Source organism: Salminus brasiliensis, chromosome 14, assembly GCF_030463535.1.
Source record: "Salminus brasiliensis chromosome 14, fSalBra1.hap2, whole genome shotgun sequence".
Taxonomy (NCBI): domain Eukaryota; kingdom Metazoa; phylum Chordata; class Actinopteri; order Characiformes; family Bryconidae; genus Salminus; species Salminus brasiliensis.
In genome coordinates this window covers 33,192,115-33,218,740 of record NC_132891.1, presented here as the reverse complement: position 1 = coordinate 33,218,740, position 26,626 = coordinate 33,192,115, and the positions used below count along the sequence as shown (strand labels likewise).

Below are 26,626 nucleotides of genomic sequence, written 5' to 3'. Positions count from 1 at the left end.
AGAGCATCAGCGAGGACAGACAGCGGCGTTGGATCAGTTCTGGGTCACAGGTAGTGGATGGAGAGCTCCGTCACCCCAGAAAAGCCACTGAAGCCCAGTCCTGGGGGGCTTTATATCCCTCTAGCGCATGCCTGGCATTGGGCATGATGCCCTCATGTGTGGCTACTTCAGAGCGTCTGGTGCTTTTCTCACTATGTGGCATTATGGGAATAACCTGCCACTGACGATGGCTGTTCCAGTAAGTGCCAGGTCAGGGCAGACTGGTGGAACGGCCCATTTCTCGGGCAGTACGGATGTACGATGGGACATAAGCAAGTAGGCCAGAGCGCACCGGCCAAACATTCCAGGACAAATCCCAACCGCAGCAACCGTGGCACACCGGACCAACACCACCGGGACAGGGACACGCTGCGTCCCTGACCACCCCTGAAGATCGTCTGGGTGACCGGACCACAAAAAAAAGCTGGATCAGGGGCAACCCATGTCCAAATGTTTGTGGACACCAATTCTAATGAATGCATTCAGCTACTTGAAGTTGCACCCATTACTGACACGAATTGACACACAGCTTGTCTAGTCTCTGTATTGACGATGGACTCAACACCATGTACCTAATGCCAGGTGTGGGCTATAGAGGGGTATAAAGCCCCCCATCAGCATTGAGCTGTGGAGCAGTGGAAGATCTGTGTTCTCTGGGATGATGGATTGGGCTCTATCCAGTACTTTTGGGGTGAGTTGAGGAGTTGGGGATGATGAGGTGGGGTGGAGATCATCATCCAACATCCTGACCTCACTAACGCTCGGTGCATCCCTGTACGAAATGTGCCGCCCTGTAAATGCTGCGTATCCTCAAACTCACTTCTCCATAAGACAGAATCGTTATTTTTGGGCCGGGTCCACTAGTCTGACCCATTCTCAGCGAGACAGTCTGGTGTCCCCTCGCGGACAGAGCGGAGACGAGGAGGCCTAGTGTTATTTTATTTAACAGTGTGGTTTGGAACTGGGCTGCTCCGGGTGTGAGGTCCGGCTGATGTGTGGGAGGGTGTGTATGGGGGTCAGACAGGGGTCAGTTTGTGCAGGGCGGATTCAGCCCTACGTCCGTCTGGCAGGACATCCTTCCTCTGCTGCTCCAACGGCACAGTAACACACTCCATCAATGTACTCACACCCACTCAACACACACACTCAACACAATCGACAGACTTGGGTTAACACACCATGGCTGTGTCCAAAACGCAAGACATGCTGCCTACTTAGACAGGATCAGCTATCTAGCCTGGCCAAGCCTATTGTATTGGGTGAAAATGCTAATGGCTAGGCTAATGACAACACAGCTAATCGCTCATATCTTGCAGTGAGCAGTGGATACGTTGGCAACGTATTGGGGACGTGCCGGGAGACCTTCATCCCTACGCTGCCTTCTGAGACAGCGTGGACAGCAAGGCATCAAGTCAGCTAGCTACCTCTAGTTTTGGACACAGCCCATATTTCAGAATCAGGGATGTAAATGTCTGACTTCAGGATGGTTGGATTCAATTCAAGGAATTTAAGGAAGCTGACTCACTGCCCAGAGACTCAGACTCAACTCTAGCTTGCTTCCTAGAGACCCAGAGAATTGACTCGGAATCACTTTCCAGGGACATGACTTTGACTCGTTCCCTAGAGACTTTAACTCTACCTCACTTTCTAGAGACTTGAGACTCAACACTGACTCACTCCCCTGTAATGAGACTCAAAACATGAATCTGACTCACTCCAGAGACTCGACTCAGACTCGCTTTCCAGAGACTCGACTCGGACTCCCCAGAGACTTGTAACTTGACTCTGACTCACTCTTTAGAGACGGAGACTTGGTCATCAGAGACTCCAGTCGACTTTGACTTATTTCCCCAGAAGCTCAACCCTGACTCGTTCCCCAGAGACTCAAGGCTCTCCTCTGACTCGCTCCACAGAGATGTGGGCTTCTACTCTGACTCGTTCCTCAGAGACTCAACTCTGATTCGCTTCCCAGCGACTCGACTTTGACTTGCTTTGTAAAGACTCAACACTTGACTCTGATTTGTTCCCCAGAGTCTTGACTCTGACTCACTCCATAGATATGAGACTCTTCTTCAGTCCCAAGCAACCTGACTCGCTCCCCAAAGACTTGACTCTGACTTCATCTCCAGAGACTCGAGACTAGACACTGACTTGTTCCTAAGTGACTCAACTCTGACTCTTTTTTCAGAGACTAACTGACTTTCTCCCCAGAGACTAAACTTTTATCTGCTCCCCAGAGACTCAATATTGACTCGATTTTCAGAAACTTGACTCTGACTCACTCCCTAAAGATTTGGCTCTGACTTGCTCACAAAAGTACCTGAGACTTAACACTGACCCGTTCCCAAGTGACTCATTTTTGAGAGCCTATTACTCGCTCTCCAGAGACTTGTCTCTGACTCGAGACTTGAGTCGGAAGAGACATTCCAGTGGTCAGGTTTAGTGTGCAGTCCCTGGGTCAGATTAAGCCCAGTCAGGGCTCCAGACCTCGGACCCCAGCTAAAGCCCAGTCCAGCTTTAGCGGTCTGAGGCCTAAACCTGAACAGCGTCATACGGCACCCACAACCCACTGCTGTCTCCTCCTCTACTGTAAGAGCCTGTGGGTTGTGGTATGGGTGAGTGTGTGTGTGTGTGAGTGAGTGAGTGTGAGTGAGGGTGTGTGAGTGAGTGTGTGTGTAGTGTGGTGCAGTACTAACGTCACACTGGAACGGCTTCTCTCCGGTGTGTGTTCGCATGTGCTCATCCAAACCTCGCTTCTGACTGAAGGCCTTGTTACACTCGCTGCATTTATACGGCTTCTCCTATAGGGGGGGCCGAGAGAGAGAGAGAGAGAGAGAGAGAGAGAGAGAGCAATAAGTGTAAACCAAATGCTTCCAAATAAATAGAAAAGTACAAATAACATTTTATTAAAAACAACACACACACACACACACACACAGACACACACACACACACACACACACACACACACACACACACAGAGACACACCATCTGTTATATAACAGAAGATCCTGTGATGTAAACAAATTAAGTGTCTTTTCTGGAAATGCACCTGGAACAGATTTTACAGACTCCCATTGCAATCCCCCAAAACACACACGCACACACACACACACGCACACACACACACACACACATGCAACAATCCGCAGACCTGCATGCAAACTCATTACCCCGTGAGCTGCTGCGCGGTGTAGATGAAGGCGTGGAACAAGAAAAAGAGGAAAAGGGAAAAGTGCTAGTTAGCTTACTCCTACACACACACACACACACACACACACACACACAGATAGCACAGACCTGGCCCTGATCTAGCGTGCTGTGTTGTCATGGGAACGGGTGGACACGGGAAGTAAGAATCCTGGGAAACGGAATTATCTTATGGTCCGGGCAAGGAAGGGCAAAGCGCAAACACACACACACACACAGACACACTCACACACACACAGACACACAGACACACTCACACACACACTTACACAGGATAGAAAAGTTGCTGAAGATACAGTATGTATGAGTGTTTGACATGAAAGCAAGGAGAGAGAGAGAGAGAGAGAGAGAGAGAGAGAGAGAGAGAGGGAGAAAAGAGAGAGAGAGAGAGAAGAGAGAGAAAAGAGAGAGAAAAGAGAGAGAAGAGAGAGAGACAAAAGAGAGAGAGAGAGAGAGAGAGAGAGAAGAGAGAGAGAGAGAGAGAGAGAGAAGAGAGAGAGGGAGAAAAGAGAGAGAGAGAGAGAGAAAAGAGAGAGAGAGAGAGAAAAAAAAGAGAAAGAAAGAAAGAGAGAGAGACATAAAAAAAACCCAAAAAGAGATGGGGGAGAGACAGAGGGAGCCAGGGAGAGAGTAAGAGTAAGAGTAAGAGTGAGCGAGAGAGCGCGAGAGCTGAGTGAGTGAGCTCTTGGATGAGTTCACTGTTGGATCTGTCAGTTTAACGGGTTTCAGATCACTCATTAAAACACTGGGCCAGAGATTCACTCATCCAGCACTCTCGCAAATATGCCAGCGGTCGAGGGTCACGGCCACAGACAAGGACAAGCACTGATGCGAAGTGGAGGAGGAAGCACCACGCGCTGCGGTAAACCGGCACATCTGCAGCAGCTGTGCTCCTTCACTTCGCTGACCTTCGACCTCCAGGCCGAGCTGTGAGTCTACGTCCACCGCAGCTTTCGCGCACGGAGCATCAGACGGACAGTCAGGCACTCGCCCCAGATTTAGCACTTCATGGAAGTTACCACTGCCACAATATAACTGTAGCATTTAAGGTGGAGCGTCAGCTTCACGCTGTGTGGTTAGCAGGTATTACGTAGGTCCCCCTTGTGCAGGTCCTGTATGTGGGCGGGGCCTCCATGAGCATCAATGAGCCTTAGCTGCCCATAGCCCTGTTACCAGTTCACTGGTTGTCCCTTCTTGGAGCACCTTTGGTAGGTACTGACCGCTGCATACTAGGGGGAACACCCCACAAGATCCTCCTGATGTTTTTTTGGAGAGGTTCTGACCGAGTCGTCTAGAACGTGGCTCTGATTCTTACGCTTGGCCATTTTTCCTGCTTCTACACATCACTTCCTCACGTCCAAGATCTGACTGTTCGCTCGCTGCCTAATATGCTAGATCCCACCCTTTGACAGGAGCCACTGTAGATGAGGATAATCAATGGTCCTCAATGTTTTGGGCTGATGGGTGGATATTGAAATGACTGTTTTCAAATTTAGACTGGTCAGCTCCAGCGACAATGCACAAAACGATTAATAATTGATAATAACAGCAGCAATATCGGTTAGGAATACAAGCTGAGGCTGCGTAACGGTCATCTCCCAACATCTTCCATCTTCTTAGAAGACCTCACTCTGGGCGAGCCGTTACACACGCGGTTATTCGGAGCTCGTCAGTATGATCGATTGCTGTGCAGTGGAATGCAGAAATGCTGGGTGCGTCTGTGGTACGGCATACGGGTCCAACTTTCCTTAGCCAGGTTCCCATCCAGCCAGCTGTGGAAATGCTGTTTTCCTAATAAATTATTAAAGTAGCAAAGTCTATCGTCACAGGTTTAGCTCACTAGGCCACAGGCCAGCGATTATATTGGAATACTAATAATAGGCATTTCTTACACTGAGAGCCTACACTCTCACTCAGAGAGCTGGACTCTCACAGGACTACCAGACCAAACACAACCAAGCCAGTCCATAGATAACAATGACCGTTTGCCCATATTTAGGCTCCGTTCACTATTCAGATAATGGCCTAATCAGCATGTCGGACATATAAGGTTGCTTTGAGAGGCTGCACTAGGGCCCGGACTTGCCAGTAGAGATTTGGGGGCGGGGCACAATGCTGGGTAAAAAAAAATGTAATATGTGATATAATCCATGTAATATGTGAACAAACCCATCTTGTGGTCTGTTCTTGGGCTCTTGCTAGGACCCCCTGCTAGGACCCCTTCCTAGACTCCCTCTTTGGATCTCACCATGGTGATCTTCTCCCCAAGAGCAGACCAGACAAAACGCCTGAGGTGTAAATTAGACAAATTAACACCGCGATAGCCATGCTGAGGCATATAGTGGCATACAAAAGTTTTGGCACCCCTGGTCAATTCGGCTGTGTGGTGGTGGTGGCTCAGCAGTTAGAGTTTCGGGCTGTTGATGACAAGGTTGTGGGTTGTGGGTTCAAGGCCCTTCACCCTTTCTGCTCCCCGGGCGCTGGGGTTTGTGTCCACCGCTCTGAGTGTGTGTGTGTGTGTGCTCACTGGCCCTAGTTCACTAGTGTATGTGTGTGTTCACTACTACAGATGGGTCAAATACGTGCACCTATACCTAGAAGCTCTGCTACAGTCAATAAAAGACCACATGATTTCATGAAGAAGAAAACATGAAGTTAAAGCATAAAGAGGAAACATTCTTCAATATTTAAAGCAGTGTTACTTTTTTTTAACCCCTTAAACAACCCACGGGCCGCCGACGGGCCAAAAGTGCTGTTACAAGCTTCTAGTACCAGAGAAGAGCCCCACCAGTTTGTACAGCCAGTTCCAGTAGTTAATTAGTAATACACCTCAGTGTGTAATAAGCCTTGGAGTGGTAAAGGGCTTCATTTTATCGGAGCAGGCCCGGAGCAAAAGGCTGGACCCTCCAGGCGGTCAGATGTTCCCGTCCTAGATCAGAGAGAGAGAGAAGAAAAGTGGACGGGACTGTTTGGTCTTACCCGAGTGTGTGTACGAATGTGCATCTTCAAGCCATCATTCTTGCTGAAGGCCTTGTCACAGTACGGGCACTGATAAGGGCGTTCACCTAAACACATAAACACACAATCATCATCATCATCATCATCAGCATCAGCAGCAGCAGCAGCAGCAGCAGCAGCACACTGGAACACACCTTGTTTAAATACAGCGGTCAGGCAGGCATGCAACAGTTCTACAGAGCCCAGAGCACAGCTAGACACAGTTGCCTACACTGCCCCCCACGGTTTCCAGTGGTACTGCTCCCTTCCGTCGGTACCGTAAGCTTTCGCAGAATTTGCACGGACAGTAGCCTCGTATTTGACGTAGAGCACAAATGAGCCTGTAGTCTGTCACGGCATGGTTACGGCATGGTTACGACATGGTTACGACATGGTTAGGACATGGCTATGTCACTGTTATGAGCAGCGTTCAATAAAGTCTTATAATAAATATAAAAAATGGGGCGAACTTTGATAACTGTGCAGTTATTCAGTGTTCAAGAAGTCGTGACGTCATCGTTAGCTACATTGTCCAATCCTACTGCGAGGACAGTATCAGCTGCTTGCTAACCGTATACCACTGCAACCCTAGGGTGCTACTAAGTGTTCTCCGAACCCCCTTTGGTGATTTTCGTGTGTGAAGAACTGGTAAAGAACTTCTACACGGCTTCTTAAAACCTATTAAAGGTTCTTTACACACGTATCACTTCACAAAAATGCTTCTTTGTGGAACCGAAAGTGGTCTTTATATGGCATCGCTCAAAGAACCCTTAGTAGCACCGAAGCGAAATTTCATTTCAGCGCTAAATAACACGTAGAAATGTCTCGGCTATGACATCACATGTGCTCCTTGCATTCTATGCCATTGTGCTATCATCATCATCATCATCACCATCACCATCATCAGCTTCTACCCTGTTCCAGTACCACAGGTCGATGTTCCGTGGCTTTCAACCCCACTACGCCCCATCACTCGCACACTCCGTTCCCACTGGGATCAGAATTCGACCCTTGGGTCCAAGGACTTCCCGCCCCATGCAAAGAATTTCATTTCAGCGCTGATAAATATGTGGTATTGTCTTTGCTGGCTCTGCACTTTTACACAACATCATTTAAAACCTGCCCCCGGCCTGTTTTCCTTTTTTATTTTTTACTGGTGCTTTTTCACTCTTTAATGAACTCAATATTTTCATCTGGAGCAAAATCCGAACGCCGGAAGGGCCGCTGCAGCTCAGCGAGGCCTTATTTAACTACTGCTACAACAGCAGCTACGTCTGTGCTGTGCTGAAGACCGTTATACTGGGTGGCACTGCTGCAGGGTCCTGGAAAACAAGTGAAATTAAGGTGCCCATATCAAAGCCAAAGTTTGGGTACCCTTTTTTTATTAAGAAGAAGTTAAAACCCATATTTCCTGCAAATCCGAATGCCCACTTTAGGCTTGGCTGGTGTAACGATAATACTGCATACCGTGGTATTTAAAAATGTTGACGGTTTTCCGACAAAATGATGACGTGTCTGATGTGTTAGATTACTGTTCTGTGTCTGCTGACGCTCTGAAAACAGGTGGGGAAAAAACAAGCCCACTGTAGGTGTGAGTTTAGTGACATGCTGAATTCAAGTGAAAGGCAGAGCAAGCAAACCTGGATGAGCCAGTCTACTAAATGAGCCTGAAACCAGTGGAGAACCCTGCTAAGGCGGTTCCCTCGACTCTCTGTGCTCTCAGATATGAGGCTTTATCCTCTAAACAGGTGTGATTTGAGCCTCAGTTAGCTGAAATACGGCCTGTGCTGTGGTGTTTAGCCTGCCAGCTAACTTATATAAGCCTAGAAAGCCAGCTATGAGTCCAAACCCAGCAGAACCGGCCTCTTGTGTTTAATTTCAAGGGATGAAAACATGAATTTTTGTCCTTCTGAGGCCTTCTGAACTCCGAAGTAAAGGTATATCTACCTAAACCATTAAATAGCAATAGCAAATGCACACCTAGTTGGCCGACCCACTAAAGAACACCACACCTAACCCTGATTGTATAGAAAGGCTTATATAACCTCCTCCTTCCTGTGTGGAGCCAGAAACCCCTCCCAGTGCTAATCAACCCCTTTCCCCCTATCTTTCGCATCTCCATCTAGCCTGACCCACAGTGGGCGGGGTCACCCAGACCCCTCCCCAACGCACATCAAAGTCCTTCAGTTTGGACTGAGAGCGATGCTATCTGAGCACGCTCAATGGAGCTGCAAACAAGGAGTGACAAGTTGTCAATCATGGGAGGGGTGGACACGTGGATCTGTTTTAGGCTGAGCTGATTTTGGCAGCAGATAGCAAAAAAAAAAAGGAGCAGCTCTGATTAGAGGTCTGAAGACCTGCAGTATGAGCTAACTCACAGGACGCACAGCTCAGACGCCTGCCAGTCGAGGTTTTAATGATTTGCTGGCTTGCTTATGGATGCTAACAACCATGTCTGCTGTAAACACCAGATTTGATGGGATCCTGAACCTGAAACTGACGGCACAGGGATACAGGACTTGGAGACGGATGGAGATGGTAACTCGGATACGGACAGCATCTTCTTTCAACAATACAAATAGAAAGAACTGTTGATTTGATCAAATGGAGCTTATTTGATTCTATTATGTCATACGCTAAATGGACAAAAGTATTGGGACACCTGCTCGTTCATCGTTTCTTCTGAAACCAAGGCTTTTAAAAAGAGCTTATCCGGAGTAACTGTCTCTACTGTCTAGTAAAGAAGGCTTTCTACTAGATTTTGGAGGAGGATTTGATCGCATTCAGTGAGGCCAGGATGATCAGTCCCATCACCAACTCCACAACTTGGGACACTTGGGACACAGGACACCTTGGGACCTGAAAGAAGGTGGCCTGGTCCGATGTCTCCACACTCCCGAAAGTGACCCAGACACCTTGCAACACCTTGCGGACACCACAGGACACCTTCTTTCAGGTCCCAGGTTGTCCTGTGGTGTCCACCAAGGTGCTTGGTGTTCTCCAAGCATCTGCTGCTACCGTCCTGGTGACAGAAAGCCTTGGACGAGATTTTTTTTTTAGCAATGCTAATGAGTGGCAATGACGACTGAATCGCATTCAGTGAGGCCAGGATGATGAGTCCCATCCCCAACTCCACAACTCATCCCAAAAGTACTGTATGGAGCACCATCCATCATTCCAGTGACCACAGTTCTCCACAGCTCAATGCTGCACAATACCCCTTTATAGCCCACACCCGACATTAGGCATTAGTCCTATTCTATTGGCAATACTCCTCCACAGGGACTAGACAAGCAAGGTGTGTATGTGCTTGGGCCGGTAACATCCTGGGTAGCACATCTTCACCTACAATCTTCACCTACAACTACCGCAGCTTTTGGGAATGACTGAAAAAATCTCCATGTCGTGTGGGTCTGCGCTCCGCCGGCTGCCTCCGTCACCACTGGGAAGTGGCAAAGAACCCAGGCCCATGAAACAAAAGCCTTATTCTAATTTCAGCCCTTTCTGGGCTAATGAAATAAGGGTTCGCTGGATAGAGAATGGTTCCCTTTGGAATAAGTAATGCGTCTGGCAACTGGGACAGCTCCTCAAGGAAACACGAAATGGCAAAGCATAACTTAATAAGATGCAGCCTTTAGAGAGATGCCAACTGCTCTGTCAGTGTGTGTGTGAGAATGTGTGTGTGTGTGTGTGACTGTGTGCTGACTATACAACAATCCAATTTCTAATTCAAGCTGTTAGTGCAGCGTCTTAAGGGACTAATTGTTGGGTGGAGAAAAGCATGTTGTTTAATTAGATAAAGTGAGAGATTGTTGCAAAACGGGTGTTTTTTTTCCTCTCCTGCGAGTAATAAGGTTAATTAGCTCGGCTTCAGGGGGAGTTAACGGGGTGAGATCCTCATTAAGCTGAAGATTGCTCTCAAGGCAAATCTGTGGTGGAATTACCAGCTACACATGATGGTGTTAGTGTAACCCAGCAGCCCCTCTCTACCTCTCACATTACTGCCATGGTTTTTACTGCCTTATTGATATCAATATTGCCGTATCAGTTGCCTGGAATGTGGATCAGTAGCTATCCATAACCCATTTAAAAAGCCTTAAAATGTCCCGCCGGTTGGCCGAGATTACCAGAGAATAGACCCTCCAGTTTGTACACAAGTCCCTGTCGTTACTTAGTGTGTAATAAGCCTTGGAGAGTCATTACGGCAAGCTGGACCCCATAAGTTGGACCCCAAGCAGCTGAAAAGCTAAATTTTTGCCTTCGCTAATGTACAGTCTGCAAATCAGCCATGGACACCCTTCGCAACGGCCATATCGCTGATTCTTAAATTATGCAAATAAGCCCATAAAGTGTTTCACAGTCGATTCTAAAGTTGTCCCAGACCCAGGTTTGCATGGGTTCGGTACGTTTGGTCAAGTGTGAAAGCTGTTTTCGAACCCGGGCGCAGTCCCCAGAGAACCGTTCAGAACAAAGAAACCAGTGTGTAGAACCTCACAAGCCCTAAACTCTTTTTATGCTCTTGATTTCTGAAGGAACGAAGAAATGAATCAGCAAATGTCCCAATACTTTTGTCCCAATACACAGTGTCTATATAGTCTGTTAGATGGTAAGTGAAGATGGTTCTGGTAGTCAACCTGGGGAGTGAAGACCTTGGTGACTTTGACAAGTGGACACATGAGCGTCAGGACAGGAAGAAGGTGGCCTGGTCCGATGTCTCCACACTCCCGAAAGTGACCTGGACACCTCGCAACTTACAGAACTTGAAGGATCTGCTGCTAACACCTTGGTGGACACCACAGGACACCTTGGGACCTGAAAGAAGGTGGCCTGGTCCGATGTCTCCACACTCCCGAAAGTGACCTGGACACCTCGCAACTTACAGAACTTGAAGGATCTGCTGCTAACACCTTGGTGGACACCACAGGACACCTTGGGACCTGAAAGAAGGTGGCCTGGTCCGTTGTCTCCACACTCCTGAAAGTGACCTGGACATCTTGCAACTTACAGAACTTGAAGGATCTGCTGCTAACACCTTGGTGGACACCACAGGACACCTTGGGACCTGAAAGAAGGTGGCCTGGTCCGTTGTCTCCACACTCCTGAAAGTGACCTGGACATCTTGCAACTTACAGAACTTGAAGGATCTGCTGCTAACACCTTGGTGGACACCACAGGACACCTTGGGACCTAAAAAGAAGGTGGCCTGGTCCGATGGAGACACCTTCTTTCTGTGGTGTCCGCCAAGGTGCTTGGTGTCCTCCAAGCATCTGCTGCTACCGTCCCGGTGCCAGAAAGCCTTGGACGAGACTTTTTAGCAATGCTAATGAGCGGCAATGACGAATGAACGACAGCTAACGTCCAAGCGTGACGCGTAGCATAACCCCAGGTCTACTACTACCATTCACCACCTCGGTAACGACACTGTCAACCTGGGTAAGACAGGAGCGCCTGCCAAGCGCTGAAGGTGTAACCAATTTTTGGTCAAAGTAGCACTGGCCGGTCAGTCAGTTTCCACGTCAGTGTAGAGTAGTTGCTTTAACAGGCCTTGGACGGTCCTGGGACAGTTCCATTCTTCACAGAGCAGATTGTTGACAAACAAGCCGATCTAAAGCCCAGATGTGCCGCGGCGAGAACATCAGAGAGGAGCCGTCCTTTGTGTAACAAGTGGTGTATCGGGTTCAAGCTTGTATTTCGCAGCAGAACAGTCCTGTTGAAGACATTACGGAGGCAATCCGGTCAGGACGGAGCAGGCGTAGCAGCGGATTCCAGGGCCGCGGAGGAGGCCTGCAATTTTATAAAGCTTGTAAAGAAGTATTAGGCTAAGCCAAAAGGAGCCTGCAGTCTCACTGCTAAGAGCAGCAGATGGTCTTGGGATGGACTAACAATGGCATGATGCTGAGGCTACGTTGGACTATTTGATTCCTGCTGAGCCTGGACCGCCTGGATACCGCAGGGCTTACTGCGCGGTGCCGGCCTCCGCGCCTCAGAGCGACAATGTGATGCAACTCCTGATGGCTCAGGCCGTGTTTAACCGAGCTTCAGACGAGGCTCCAGACAATGGCATCAAAGTCCGAACTGCTGCAATTGACGGAGTGTCTCGTTTCAGAGTGTCCCCCTAACCAAACTGTAGCTTGACGCTTGATGCCAGATGCCGTTATGACGGGATTTTCATCGTATTGTTATTTCGATTTAGCGGATTGGCTAAGGGGATTAGCATGTAAGATAGCTGAGTGATGTGTGTGTGTGTGTGGCTGTGTGACTATGTGGGACTATGTGTGTGTGTGGGGGGGGTAAAAGAGGGGAAAGAGAAGGGCTAATTAATTTAACATGCTCTGTAAGTGGACACCGCGTGTGTGTGACCCCTGGGTGTCTCCGCAGTCTACCTTTAGCCCCGGCCGTCCTCCAGTGGCCCCCAACGCCCCAGCCGGCCAGCCAATCGATCCATTTGGCACCCCTCTAGCACATGTGTGTGTGTGTGCTGCGTGGGTGTCTGGTGCACAGATGGCTGTCCCCGTCGCATGCCTTGCCCACTGAGCATTTAGCTGGGGTTATGCGGAGAGCTTTGTAGCTCCATGGCTCCGGTCTGAAATACATTATCCTTGTCCATCACAGATTCAATCTTGGCTTCTTCCTCTTCTTCCAGCCAAACACCCTAAATATCTACACACACACACATACACACACACTCATACACACGCTCATACACTGCTCTGTCTACAAACACAGAAGGAATTAGGCTGGCAAGAATGAAGATTTAACACAATATTGATCTGGTTTAGCTGCTAAACGCTTGGCTTTGATCATTGGCTGCGATGTCCAATATCTACAGCACAAGACGCTCGCTGACGGACGGTGCTATGCTGAAGATGCCCGGACATCTCCCCTGAGAAAACAGTAGGCTGCTCCTCAGAGAAGCTAATGGGCTAACAGCTAGCTATCCAGTACAGGGCTGGAGGCTAACGGGGACTCTCAGTCTTCTACATGAGGTATTTTCTCCTCAGTAGGAGAAGTGCGCTACAGGGACTAAAGTATTGGGACACTTGTTCATGCATTGCTTCTTCTGAAATCAAGGTGTTTAAGATTTTGGAGCATTGCTGTAAGGATTTGATTGCACTCCGCAACAAAAGCGTGTGAGTTAATTTGAAAATCTGTGTCAGCAATGGGTGGAAATGGACAGTTGAATCCATTTTGTTGCTGTTTAGAACCGTTTTAAGGGTTCCATAAAGGTTTTCCACCAATCTGGAGAACCCTTTTAACCAGGCATACCACATGTCAGCTATAGTAGTAAATATCTGGCTAACATCAGCAAGAGCTTCACTCTAAACTAATAAGGGTTCTATGCAATACTGAAAAAGGGTTCTCTGACAATTAACAATACTAAAATCCATTTTGTTGCTGTGTAGAATAATTTCAGGGGTTCTATAAGGGTTTCCACCAATCTGAAGAACCTTTTAACCAGGCAACCAGATGTACCAAACGTCAGCCAGAGTAGTAAACATCTAGCTAACATCAGCTACAGCATCACTCTGAGCCGAAAAGGGTTCTAAGCAAACTGAAAAAGGGTTCTCTTACACTTAACAATTGTGAAATCCATAGTTAGCTCTACAGAACCATTTTATGGGTTCCATAAGGGTTTCCACTAATCTGAGGAACCCTTTAACCAGGAAACCAGATGTACCAAATGTCAGGCAGAGACGTTAACATCTAGCTAACAAAAAGGGTTCTAATTAGTACTGAAAAAGGGTTCCCTGGCACATTACAATAGTGGAATCCACTGTTGCTGTATAGAACTAGTTTTAAATGGTTCTATAAAGGTTCTAAATGAATCTGAAGAACCTTTAAATCAGGCAACCTACCTTGGAATTCCCAAAGTCGGCTAGAGTAGTAAACATCTAGCTAACATCAGCTAGAGCATCACTCTAAGCCGAAAAGGGTTCTAAGCAAACTGAAAAAGGGTTCTCTTACACTTAACAATTGTGAAATCCATAGTTAGCTCTACAGAACCATTTTATGGGTTCCATAAGGGTTTCCACCAATCTGAGGAACCCTTTAACCAGGCATACCAAACGTCAGGTAACAGCTAGCTAACATCAGTTAGAGCGTCACTCCAAACCAAAAAGGGTTCTAAGCAATACTGAAAAAGGGTTCTTCCAAGGTTCTGTTCTGGTACACACACACACACACATGCAGTGTGAGGACAGGATTTCACAATGCAGATGTTGGCCATGTCTGACCACTACAGCGTGCACATACACACACACACACACACACACACACACGCACACACACGCACACACACACACACACACACACACATCATAACTACAGCGGGCCATCCAGAGGAATTACCCACAACCAGACACACACACACACACACACCAGTGCACAGTATCTGACATACACACATGTGTACATACATACAACACACACACAGAAAGACACATGGTCGGTGTCTCTATATATCTCTCACACACACACACACGTCCTCTTCATAGCCGAGGCAAACTGGATACACATGTAGAGCTTCCTTAACTGTCCGATAATATTTCATATTGATACACTATCTCATATAATCTCATATGGATGCTATAAAGCGCTCCTTCAGGACTGCAGCTCCGACATCCTATATCTTTGTGTCCTCCTCACGTCTGCGCCTGTTAGGACTTAACTGTTGCGTGGAACCACTTGTCAGACAAAAGGAAATTTCCATAATCGGAAAAACGCCGTGTTTTTATGCTCCGCATGTCCGTGCTCAATCACTCAGCCGGGAACCCTGAACTGCTGTGAATAAGGAGTGCACCGGGCCCGGTCCTATTAACCGATTAACAATCTGAGGAACCCTTTAACCAGGCATACCAAACGTCAGGTAACATCTAGCTAACATCAGTTAGAGCGTCACTCTGAGTCAAAAGGGTTCTAAGCAATACTGAAAAAGGGTTCTCTGACACCTAACAATACTGAAATCCATTTTGTTGCTGTGTAGAACCTTTTCAGGGGTTCTATAAGGGTTTCCACCAATCTGAAGAACGTTTTAACCAGGCAACCAGACATACCAAACGTCAAGTAGAGAACTGAACATCTAGCTAACAAAAAGGGTTCTAAACAGTATTGGAAAAGGGTTCTCTGACACATAATGATAGTGGAATCCATAGAACCATTTCTATAATGGTTCTAAAGGAATCTGAAGAACCTTTGAATCAGGTAACCTACCTTTAGGCATTCCCAAACGTCAGCTAGAGTAGTAAACATCTAGCTAACATCAGCTACAGCATCACTCTGAGCCAAAAAGGGTTCTATGACACTTAACAATACTGAAGCCCGTTTTGTTGCTGTATAGAACTATTTCAGGGGTTCTATAAGGGTTATCTATAGGGGGGTTCTAAAAGTTCTAACACTTCTAATTAAGTGTTAGGACTTAACTGTTGCGTGGAACCACTTGTCAGACTAAAGAAAATTTCCATAATTGGAAAAACGCCGTGTTTTTATGCCCCGCATGTCCGTGCTCAATCACTCAGCCGGGAACCCTGAACTGCTGTGAATAAGGAGTGCACCGGGCCCGGTCCTATTAACCCATCAGGACGGGCAGTGAGCTTACACTGCCAGTTAGACCGACGCTGCGTCTGATGGGAAAAATGGACCTAAACAATGGCTACACCACTGACCACACACTGGGATATTACTCCAGTCACACACACACACACACACATGCATGCATACAGAGTTCTGCATGGGCTTGAAAGCAAAGGCCGAACCCGACCCGAACAGGCCCGACTGGTACTGGTCAATTTGAAACCTGAACGCAGCCCAAACCAGCTACGCCACTGTAATGGCGCGAGAGAGACGGAGAGAACGCGCGAGAGAGCCTGTGCGAGAGAAAGAAGAGAAGGAAAGTGAGAGAGAGCGAGAAAGAGAGAGAGAGACAGAGAGAAGACGTGAGAGCCTGTGCGAGAGAAAGAGAGACAGAAATGAGAGTGAGAGCGCACACGTGAGAAAGAGAGCGTGAGAACACGCGAGAGAGCCTGTGAGAGAGAAAGAAGAGACAGGAAGAGTGAGACTGGAGAGAGAAAGAGAGAGAGACAGTAAGAGATGGCATATGGGAGAGAGACGGAGAGAATGCGAGAGAGCCTGTGCGAGACCAAGAGAGACAGAAATGAGAGTGAGAGCGCACACGTGACTAAGAGAGAAGGTGAGAGAGGGCACCTGCAAGGGAGACAGGCAACGAGTGAAAGCACATGTGAGCGAGAGAATGTGAGAGACCAAGAGTGAGAGAGTACGCGCGAGAGAGAGAGGGAGAGCAAGGGCACACGCGAGAGAGACAGACAGGAGGAGCGAGAGGGCACACATGAGAAAGAGAGAGAGGGAGAGCGAGGGCACACGCGAGTGAGACAGACAGGAGGAGCGAGAGGGCACACATGAGAAAGAGAGAGAGGGAGAGCGAGGGCACACGCGAGAGAGACAGACAGGAGGAGCGAGAGGGCACACATGAGAAAGAGAGAGAGGGAGAGCGAGGGCACACGCGAGTGAGACAGACAGGAGGAGCGAGAGGGCACACATGAGAAAGAGAGAGAGCGAGAGCGAGGGCACACGCGAGAGAGACAGACAGGAGGAGCGAGAGGGCACACACGCAAGAAAAACAGGCAAAGCGAGAGAGCACACTTACGATACAGAGAGAGAGAGCCAGAGAGAGAGAGAGAGAGAAAAAGAGAGAGAGAGAGAGAGAGAGCGCGAAAGTGCACCTGCAATAGAGCTGGATTGTATCCGGACATCCCTGTTTTCCTCCATTTATGGCACATTTATGGTATCTGGCTGCTGTTGTTATCCGGAGCAACGTACATTTGAGTCCTGGGAGTCGAACCCCTGCCTGCTAAAAGAGGGAGGGTGGTGTTGTTCCCAGCTACGCTATGATAAGCGCTAGTATCGTTACTATCGAGCACTGTTACCTTGGTATCGGTATCGCAACCCCTGTGTATCGTGGCGACCCGGCTATTACACTCATACTACACACCTCTATCAGACAGCAGTCCTTTCAGTCTTATTTTTAGAGAAATGCGAAACAGCTCTGACATGAGGTCATTTTCTGAGCGTGTGCATCCTGTAGTAAGTGTTTCCTTCAGGTCCTCTTGCAGAGCCAGCGCCTCAGAAAAATACTCAAGACGAAACGAGAACACACACACACACACACACACACACACACTTGCACTGAAAAGGACAGAGATACACTGTCCTGCACTTCACTGTGACATTAGGTACACACACACACACACACACACACACACACACACACACACACACACAGGGCTGCTCCTGTTTCCTGCTGCTCTAAGGGAAGCACACACATATTCCATCTCATACACACACACACACACACATACACACCTGCCCTATGACATAGTGCTGGACCGAGGCTGACGAACAACACGCTCATTCACACTGGACGTCTCAGATGTGTCTGAATGGGCATTTGGAGATTTGAGGGGGGAACACCCAACCCCAGTTCGGCTCCTTAAACACTGGAGCCTCCGCCGGCTCTCCTCTCTTCAGATTATGATGGAAGTGACAAACCCTGAACCTCAAACACTGTTGCTGTTCCTCCTCCTTCAGAAGAACATCCAACAGAACCAAAACAGAGCTGGAAAACAGGCCGATTCCAAACCCCCGAAACTGTTACATCACAGTCCTGACTCGTTAAAAAACACGTACACCCACAGGTTTCCATAAACCCCGCCCGGACCTAGAGAAAGCCTTTCAGGGCTAAATGCAGGAGCTACTTTAGGAGACTAGATTGTACGGACTGTCACAACGTTCCCCCTGGAACACGCCCCCTTTAGGAATATGGCCCAAACCGGCCGAACCAGCGACTATCAAAGGCAGCTGACAGCGTCCCGTCCAAATGGCTAAAGAACCAATGGTCCTGGACTGTGAATGTCTTGCATGGTCTTGCATACCCTCTACATGGGAGCCAGGCTAAAAAGGCTAACCGGGTGCAGCACCACCACACAACACAGGGGTCCTGTTAAAATCTGCAAGACTGATGCTAGGCTAAAAGCTAATCCTCCCAGAACCTACTACAATCCCTTGAGCTATCTAACCGTGCACCATGCCGACTGGACATCATGCAACAATATCTGGTATAAATAGTTACAATTCTTGTGACATTTTGTTCTTACATTTTTATACAATTTCTTACTAGCCTAGCTTAGCAGGTCTAAAAGCACTGCTAGGCTAGGCTGTGGCTACGTCACTGTGATGACCAGCCACTAAAAGCAGAGCTCATCTTCTTTGTTTTTTCCACAAGAAGGCTTATAAAACCACTAAATAAGAAGCATATTCCTAATTTAAATCACCGACCACATGGTTGTGGGTTCACTTCCCAGGTCACCTGCCACCTACTGGGTCTCTGAACGAGTCAAGAGCCAGTTATTGCCAGTGCTAATGGACAGTATGCTGTAGGTGTGTATTTGGAGGTAGCCGTGACCTAAAGATCAGAGAAGTGGGTTTGGGACCAGAAGGTCACTGGTTCGATCCCCATGCAAGGCATCCAACTGCTGCCGACACGGGATTGCCAGGCAGCCGACGTGCTCAGAGGAAGGCGGCAGGTCCCTAGCTCCACCGCACCAGCTAACAGATGCCTGTGCAGGCCAACGCTGCTTAAGAGTGATGAGGGGAGAGAGCGCCATCTACCTACTTGGAGACAGCACGGCCAATTGTGCTCTCTCAGACTCTGGCTGCTGATGGCAAAGCGTCATGGCCTGGGATTCAGGGACCTTGCGATCCCCAGGCCATAGTGGTAGCGCATCAGACTTCTTAAGCTTCTGTTTCAACACTTACGACACTGATTTCTTCAGTGATTACGAGCGACAGGATTTGCATCGGTGGTCTTCCAAAGATCTGAGCTGGGAAAACAAAGGAATCAGGAAGAGAAAGCTTCTCCTAGATCAGCACAAAGGCTAACCTCAGCCCATTTAACAGTTTAAACAGCTGGGAACAGCGCTGGCAACAGCAAGAAAGGGCTGACTGACGCTAGCAGAACAAATGGACATCTTAACAAGCTGAATCCTTAGTGGCGCCTTAGAATGACTTCATCAACACGCTGGACTGAAAGAGCAGTCAGAGCAGGCTGCTGGCACATGGGCAAGCTGATCGCGAGTAAATCCCCCCCACTCCTGCTCTGGGATCTGTTAAACCTAAGCCTACGGCACCACTCATAAAGTGACAGGCACATACAGTGTGTAGTCATGTACAGTCCCTGACTCAGTGGCTGAAAGGGCTTTTCTTCGAATGCAGGGTCTGGACTTTCAAGTCTGGCGTCTGATCCCGTGATGAATTCACCAAAAAATGACATCGGTTTTCTCCAAAAGTCCCTGTGCAAGGATGCCTAGATGCCTACAACAATGAAAGGGTGAAGATTAGCAAGTGCGTCTTGAAGCTAGCCAGCTAAACACGCTTGGAGGAGAACTCGATTATTCAGTTCTATTACCCCTGAGTGATGGGGAAGACTGAGGGCCACCCTACCTACCCAGAGAGAGCAAAGGCCAAGTAGGGCCTCTGCGACTCCCGGCCACAGCTGGTTCAAATACCACTCCCTAGCATGTTGAGTTGGGTTCAATTCAGTTGTGCTTGACCACCAAACTGTGTTGGACACCAGACCTCCAGAAAAAGAATCGCTGACCCCAGGCCAAACTAGGAAATCTTTAGGGCAGTGGAACCGAAGACCCAGAGCTATAGTCTTGGAGATCTACCACCATTAAGAGTCCGAACAATAGAGCCAGGAACGTTGGATCTGGACTCTTCAGGGTGGTAGATCTCCAAGATCTCAAACTATTCAACCCTCATTGCAAATTAGGCTAATTTAGGGCAAATTAGGGTTACCCAACCCCTTCATGACGTGTGAATCTGGAATCTTAGCCCATTCCTCATGGGCAGTGGCCTCCAGGTCACTAATATTCCTAGGTTTGCTGCTGCAACTACTTTCCTCAAATCCCACCAAAGAGTTTCAATGGGCTTTAAGTCAGGTGAATTGTCCAGGACTTCTTCTGAAACCAAGCCGTGGAGGACTTTGAGGTGCGTTTAGGGTCATCGTCCTGTCAGAAGGTCCAATGCTGACGCCCAAGCTTCAGCTTCCTCATGGAAGGCATGAGGTTTTCTCCCAGGATTTCCTCCTAGGATACTTGATTGACTCCATCTTGCCCTCCCTCCACATGCTGCAGGTTTCCAGTGCCAGAGGAAGCAAAGTAGCACTAGAACAACACTGAGCCACCCCTATGCTTCACTACTGTAGATGGGGTGTGCTTTTCAACGTATGCTTCAGTCTTCCTCCTCCAGGCTTGCCGCTGATCCAAAGGCCTGAAACAGGTCTAGTTTTGTTTCACAGAACAGAATCCCAGAACTTCTGTGGAGCGATGAAACCGAACTAGAACTCCCGAGGATACCTCAAAGTCCACCAAGGCTTGGAGGATTCTGGAGTGGCCGGCTGAGTCGCCTGACTTGAACCCTCTTGAAACTCTGATGGGATTTTGATAATTAAGCTAATTCGCAATGCGGGTTCACTAACTTTGATTGCAACTGCAAACTGATCTTTTTCCAAACAATTTCCTAAGCTTACTTCATCGGGTTTCCCACCAAGCCGCGGGGGACTGAGGTGCGCTTGGGGTCATCGTCCTGTCGGAAGGTCCAATGCTGACGCCCAAGCTTCAGCTTCCTCACAGAAGGCATGAGGTTTTCTCCCAGGATTTCCTCCTAGGATACTTTGATTGCAACTGCAAACCAATCTTTTTCCAAACAATTTCCTAAGCTTACTTTGTGAGGTTTTGGACTGGGAAGAGATGGTACCAAGTGAAAGGTTAACGGGTCCAATCGTAGAGGAGATTCCCACTAATATAAATAACCCACTCAGCACATCTTTAGAGCATCTGAGCTCAACTCAGGAAGCATCTCCCCACACCTGAAGCAACAGTCGGGCCTGAGAAGAGAATGGTTGGTCCTAAGGATAAGGCTGGCTTTAAGCTTTCAGAGAGAGTGTTTGCTAAAACAACAAACACTGTTTGTAGACTCTTCTTCTGCAGGCTGATCAAACACACTCGGGATTAACCCTTTAGGTCTGTCAGCGCTGGCCTTCAACACCTTCAGCGGGGGAGCTCACAGAGAAAGCTATGGTGTTTCTTGCTAATCCTTTACCGACTTCCTGAGCGGCAACCTCCTTTTGATAAGAACCACAATACCTCACAATGCCTGAAATATTTGCTCCAAACCCTGCGAGATCCGACCATTCATGTCGCATCATTTTTCTTAAATATTTGTACGGATCAGGTCGGCCTCCGGTTTCATGTTTGGGTTTCTCCCAGTGTATTCCCACCTTTAACAGACTCTGACCTGCATTTACTCAGCTTTGCCTTTTCTCCTTGCTTTACTGTTCCTCTTTGCTTTCATAACCTTTAGCAGCTTTTTGCTCGGCATGCTGGGGTCACTCGCATTGCTTGAAGAACTCGGCACCAGGATCCACAAAGGCCGATGCGTGTATGAAAAAGGATATTCAGGAAAAGCCATGACAAGCGCCACTGGCGTCATTAGGACAGGGTTATATTCTGTTTATCTGGCTGGCTGGCTGGTTGGTTCTACGCTTGGCTTTGGACAGAATTTTGCAGGGCTGGTCTGATTCTGAAGGAATTCTGTCAGACATATCATTAATGTATGGAATTTTTTAGAATATAGTCGTAATCTAAGGGAATTTTGTCAGACTACAGCTGTAACGCATGAAATTTTGTCTAATCTACAGTCGTGTTTGGATGGAATTTTGTCAGATTTGTTTTATTCAAACTAAATTTGATCAGACTGCAATCAAGTTTCAATGGAATATTGTCAAATTACTGCTGTGTTCTGGTGCAATTTCATTAGACTACAGTTCGGGTGGATTTTCACGTATGAATGGAATTTTTCAGAAAACAGTGAAGTTATAAGGGAATTTTGTCAGACAACAGAATTTTGTAGGGCTGGTCTGATTCTGAAGGAATTCTGTCAGACATATCATGTATGTATGGAATTTCTTAGAATATAGTCGTGATCTAAGGGAATTTTGTCAGACTACAGTTGTAACGGTTGGAATTTTGTCTAATCTACAGTCGTGTTTGGATGGAATTTTGTCAGATTTGTTTTATTCAAACTAAATTTGATCAGACTGCAATCAAGTTTGAATGGAATTTTGTCAAATTACTGCTGTGTTCTGGTGCAATTTCATCAGACTACAGTTTGGGTGGATTTTTTGTCAGACTACGATCACATATGGATGGAATTTTTCAGAAAATAGTGAAGTTATAAGGGAATTTTGTCAGACTACAGTTGTCAGATTTGTTTTATTCAAACTAAATTTGTTTGGACTGCAATCAAGTTTGAATGGAATTTTGTCAGATTAAAGCTGGTGGGGTGGATTTTTGTCAGACTACAATCATGTAAGGATGTTCTGGGGGTACTTTGTTAGACAGTTACAGTACAGTGTATTCGATGGAATTTTGTCAGATTAGTTTCATTTAAACTGAATTTTGTCAGATTAGTTTTATTCAAACAGTGTTTATTTCCAGATAACAGTGGTGTTCTGGGGGAATTTCGTCCGACTACAGTTCTGATGGACTTTTATCAAATTACAATCGTGTTCAGCTGAAATTACACTAGATTTCACTTGCCTTCTGAGTCAGGTATTCGAGTTACAGTCTGGTTGAATCAATATCTATTATTTACGGTTGAGTCTGGATGGAATTTTGTCGAATTACAGGCACAATCATTCAGGATTTCGTGAGTTACAGTCAGATTTAGACAAGACATAGTTGGATTACAGTCAGATTCAGACAGAGGAATTTGTTCTGACAGAGCTGTTGTTGGTAAAACACGTCCTAAGCTCCGTCACTGGATGTTATCTGGAAGCTGGGTTTTGCAGCAGCAGCAGAACGAACAGATACACAATACAGATCCCCTATAAAAAAAACTATATGCAAAAGTCTGATAAATCTCAAAAATCAGACTAATACAAGAGTTTCAGGATGAGAAACAGATATGTGTATACAGTGTCTGAGAGAGAAAGCAAAAGAGAGAGAGAGAGAGAGTGTGTGTAAGGAGCACTAATAAAAGTGAAAGGGAGCCTGGGCTAGAAAAACGGGGGCCAGATTTACAGGCAGGACGGGTCAGAGGTCCTGTTGCTGGATGCCTTCTTGGAGTGCTCCTTTCTTTCCTTCCCTTCCCTTTTTTCTCTCCTCTTTTCTTCTCCTGAGGTGCATCCCTCTCTCCCACCCCTCCCACTGCATTCCCAACACCCCTCTCTTTGTTTATCTGTACAAACACAGTTTCGATGAGGCTCTGTCCACATACAAATGAAAACACAAACACGCGCACACACACACTCACTCACACACTCGCATACTTACATGTACTCTACATCCAAACATCCACAAACTCACAAATCCTGTCGTCATGGTCGTTTGTCATTTTTGTTCACGCCTGTATGCGTGTTTGTGCGAGTTTGTGAGAGTTTGCAAGAGCTTGTGTTTTCATGTGAATGGCTGTTAATAATGGGTGGGCTGTGTTAGTCTGTGGACAGACAAAAAAAAGGCCTCTCAGCCCTTAAAAGGCCAGAATGTGTCTGATGTAGCTCATTAAATCTGTCTGCAGTGGTCAGACAGGAGACTGGGAGGACAGAGAGTGCAGCCTCTCACATTGAGGCTTCATAAAAATTTCGAATTAGACTTAAGACTAAGACTTAGATATCAAAACACAGGCCACAGACGACCTTCTTATCTGACCCGCCGTCCACAACACGGCTTTCCAGCTCCGGTCCTTTGGTCCGCCTGCACTGGACAGTTTCTTTATTCCTGGACTGGACGGTCAACCCCTATTTGAGCTGCATCAGGCGTGTCATTCTGGTCTAAGCCTCTGATGGATGTCCGGCTGTCTTGGGATTGGATTTCAAAGTGGAACCAGAGCAGTGGTTCCCCTAGCATATTCTCCTGAAGTTGGCGTCATGCTGTTCTCACTAGCTTTGACTGGCGCTGGTGGGCGGGGTTTATGTAAATGTTGGGGGTTTAAGTACTGTATAATGAGTCAGGACTGTGATGTAACAGTTTTGAGGTTTTGGATTTTACCTGTTTGAGGTTTGTCCACTTTGCAAAGACAAAGACACAGTAGCTTTAATTTCTGAAAAGTATTTGGACGGTTACTGGTGTGTTACTGGTCATATACTGATAATAGTGTAATTCAGGCCACTGATAGGGTGATAAGAAATCTTTGGAAGACTGGCAAAGGGAGAACCTGGGAGAAAAGGTTAATATCATATGAGATTACATCACTTCGTTATTAACCTGTGAAACTACATGCCCAGGGAGAAGAAGGGTGCGGAGCAGGGATTATTAAGATATATCAAGACAAGACTTAAAATGGCAGGTGGGGGGAGGCAGGAAGGAGTTTCCTTAGGGTTTTTTTTTGTTTGTGAGTCCACACACACACACACACACTCACACATATGCATGTGTGTGTGGCCTGGGCTGAAGCAAGTTGTTATGGCAGCACACAGGAATGTCTCGCTCTCTATTATAAAGGCCCTCTGTCACTCTTTTTACATTGGGAACTGCACAGGAGCCATTTGGGAGAGGCATACTTCTGTTTAGTCCACAACACTGGACTAAGCACTATGGTACACAAAAGGTTCTTTGAGCGATGCCACAGAAGAACCACTTTTGGTTCCATAACCATGGCTTCTTTTCCACCGCAGGGCCGAGCGGTTCTGAGCATGGAGGGTTCGGATCTGTTCAGGGGGCTTTCCCATACGGACGCGGTTCGGCTCGGAGCGCTTTTCAGAAGGTTGGCTAACCATACCGGTGGGAGGCTTATTGCCGTAGGCATCTGCTGGTGGGGTCCGTATTTGCATCAGCTTTGTGCCGCAAGATCCTGGGTCTTTCTGTTTCCAGGACAGAAAATGTCAGAGAGTGTAGCACGGCCCGACTACCGGCCTCGTCCGACACCGCCTCTACAGCGTTAGCACGGCCAGACTACCGGCCTCGTCCGACACCGCCTCTACAGCGTTAGCAAGGCCCGACTACCGGCCTCGTCCGACACCGCCTCTACAGCGTTAGCACGGCCCGACTACCGGCCTTGTCCGGCCCGACTACCGGCCTTGGTTTGAGATGAGTGTGATTAATGCATGCAGATCACACCATGCTAATGGATGAATTACGGCTTCTGTGTTAGCTAGCTACATTAGCCTTGTGGTTGTAGCGCAAGACTACAGTACAAAACTGTCCCGTAACCAGTCCAACGCGAGTCTGAAAAGGTTCACGGCCCTTTAGGGAAGAGTGGATATATGGAAAACCTGATAAATATGATTCTTTAATTAATAAATCTTCTCAAATGTTCTATATGGCACCGAAAAGGGTTCCACTGTCCTCTTTACTATTTCCTTGCTCAGGGTGTAATAAAGGGTCAAGTACAGGCTGTAATGAACCTAGTGTGCAGTTGGACCCTATACTGTGACCGAGACTCGGACTGATACCGTGGTAGCTTGGACGGAGGTGTACTGACCTGTGTGGCTGCGGATGTGCACTCTCAGAGTTCCGTTGCTAGCAAATTTCTGGCCACAGTATGGACAGATCTTCTCCTTCTCTCCTGTGTGGGTCTGCCGGACAGAAGACAAATGAAAGAACATCAGAAGAAATCAGAATACACAGCTACATACATGCATACAGTCAGGGGAGGGGACATCAGCAGGGGACAACATCAGGACAAAGTGTCCAAAGCTCACTGGTCCAGACGTGCTGCCTGGTCTAGATCTTCTCTGGCAAACTTTAGTCCTGCCTTGATGTGTTTTTGTTGGGAGATGCTGAAGGCCCTTTGACCTCAGCTGTGGGCGAGAGCTACCTGTAGGTCCCGTGATGACATTTTAGGATTGTTGGAGACTTCCTCACATATCTTGAGGTCTGCTTCTAGGCGGTCAGATCCGGGCCATGTCGGCATGAAAAAAAGAGGGTACGCCCACTTTCCAGCCCCTCCCTTCTTTTCTCCTTTTCTTCAGTCTACCCTTTTTTTCCCCCCCTTTATCCAGTCCAGTTCCGTTCCCAGTCCTTATCTCCTCCACCCCATCTCCGTTTCTCCTCCCTGCCTCCATCCTGCCCTCTTCCCTCTCTGCTCCCTCGACTCAGCTATTGTCACACACACACACACACACACACACACACATTCATATATATATATATATATATGGCCACCTGGAAATAAACATTTGCGTTGTATTTCATAAAAATAAATTTTATTATTTTAAATAAATACAATTGCAAATAATGCTATTCAGAGCATTTATTAATTTGCAGAAATGACAACTGCTCAAATAATGCAAAGAAATGATTATAA

General features: G+C 47.4%; 1 protein-coding gene across 1 annotated transcript in view; it reads right to left on the bottom strand.

Moving 5' to 3' along the window:
- Positions 1 to 26,626, bottom strand: part of prdm5 (PR domain containing 5) — a 58,453-nt gene that overhangs the window by 6,863 nt on the left and 24,964 nt on the right. The window contains exons 13-15 of the mRNA XM_072696619.1: positions 25,802 to 25,895; positions 6,230 to 6,315; positions 2,736 to 2,840 (exon numbers count right to left, since the gene is read on the bottom strand). Coding sequence (XP_072552720.1) covers positions 2,736 to 2,840; positions 6,230 to 6,315; positions 25,802 to 25,895 — 285 coding nt within the window. The remainder of the gene's footprint in view (positions 1 to 2,735; positions 2,841 to 6,229; positions 6,316 to 25,801; positions 25,896 to 26,626) is intronic.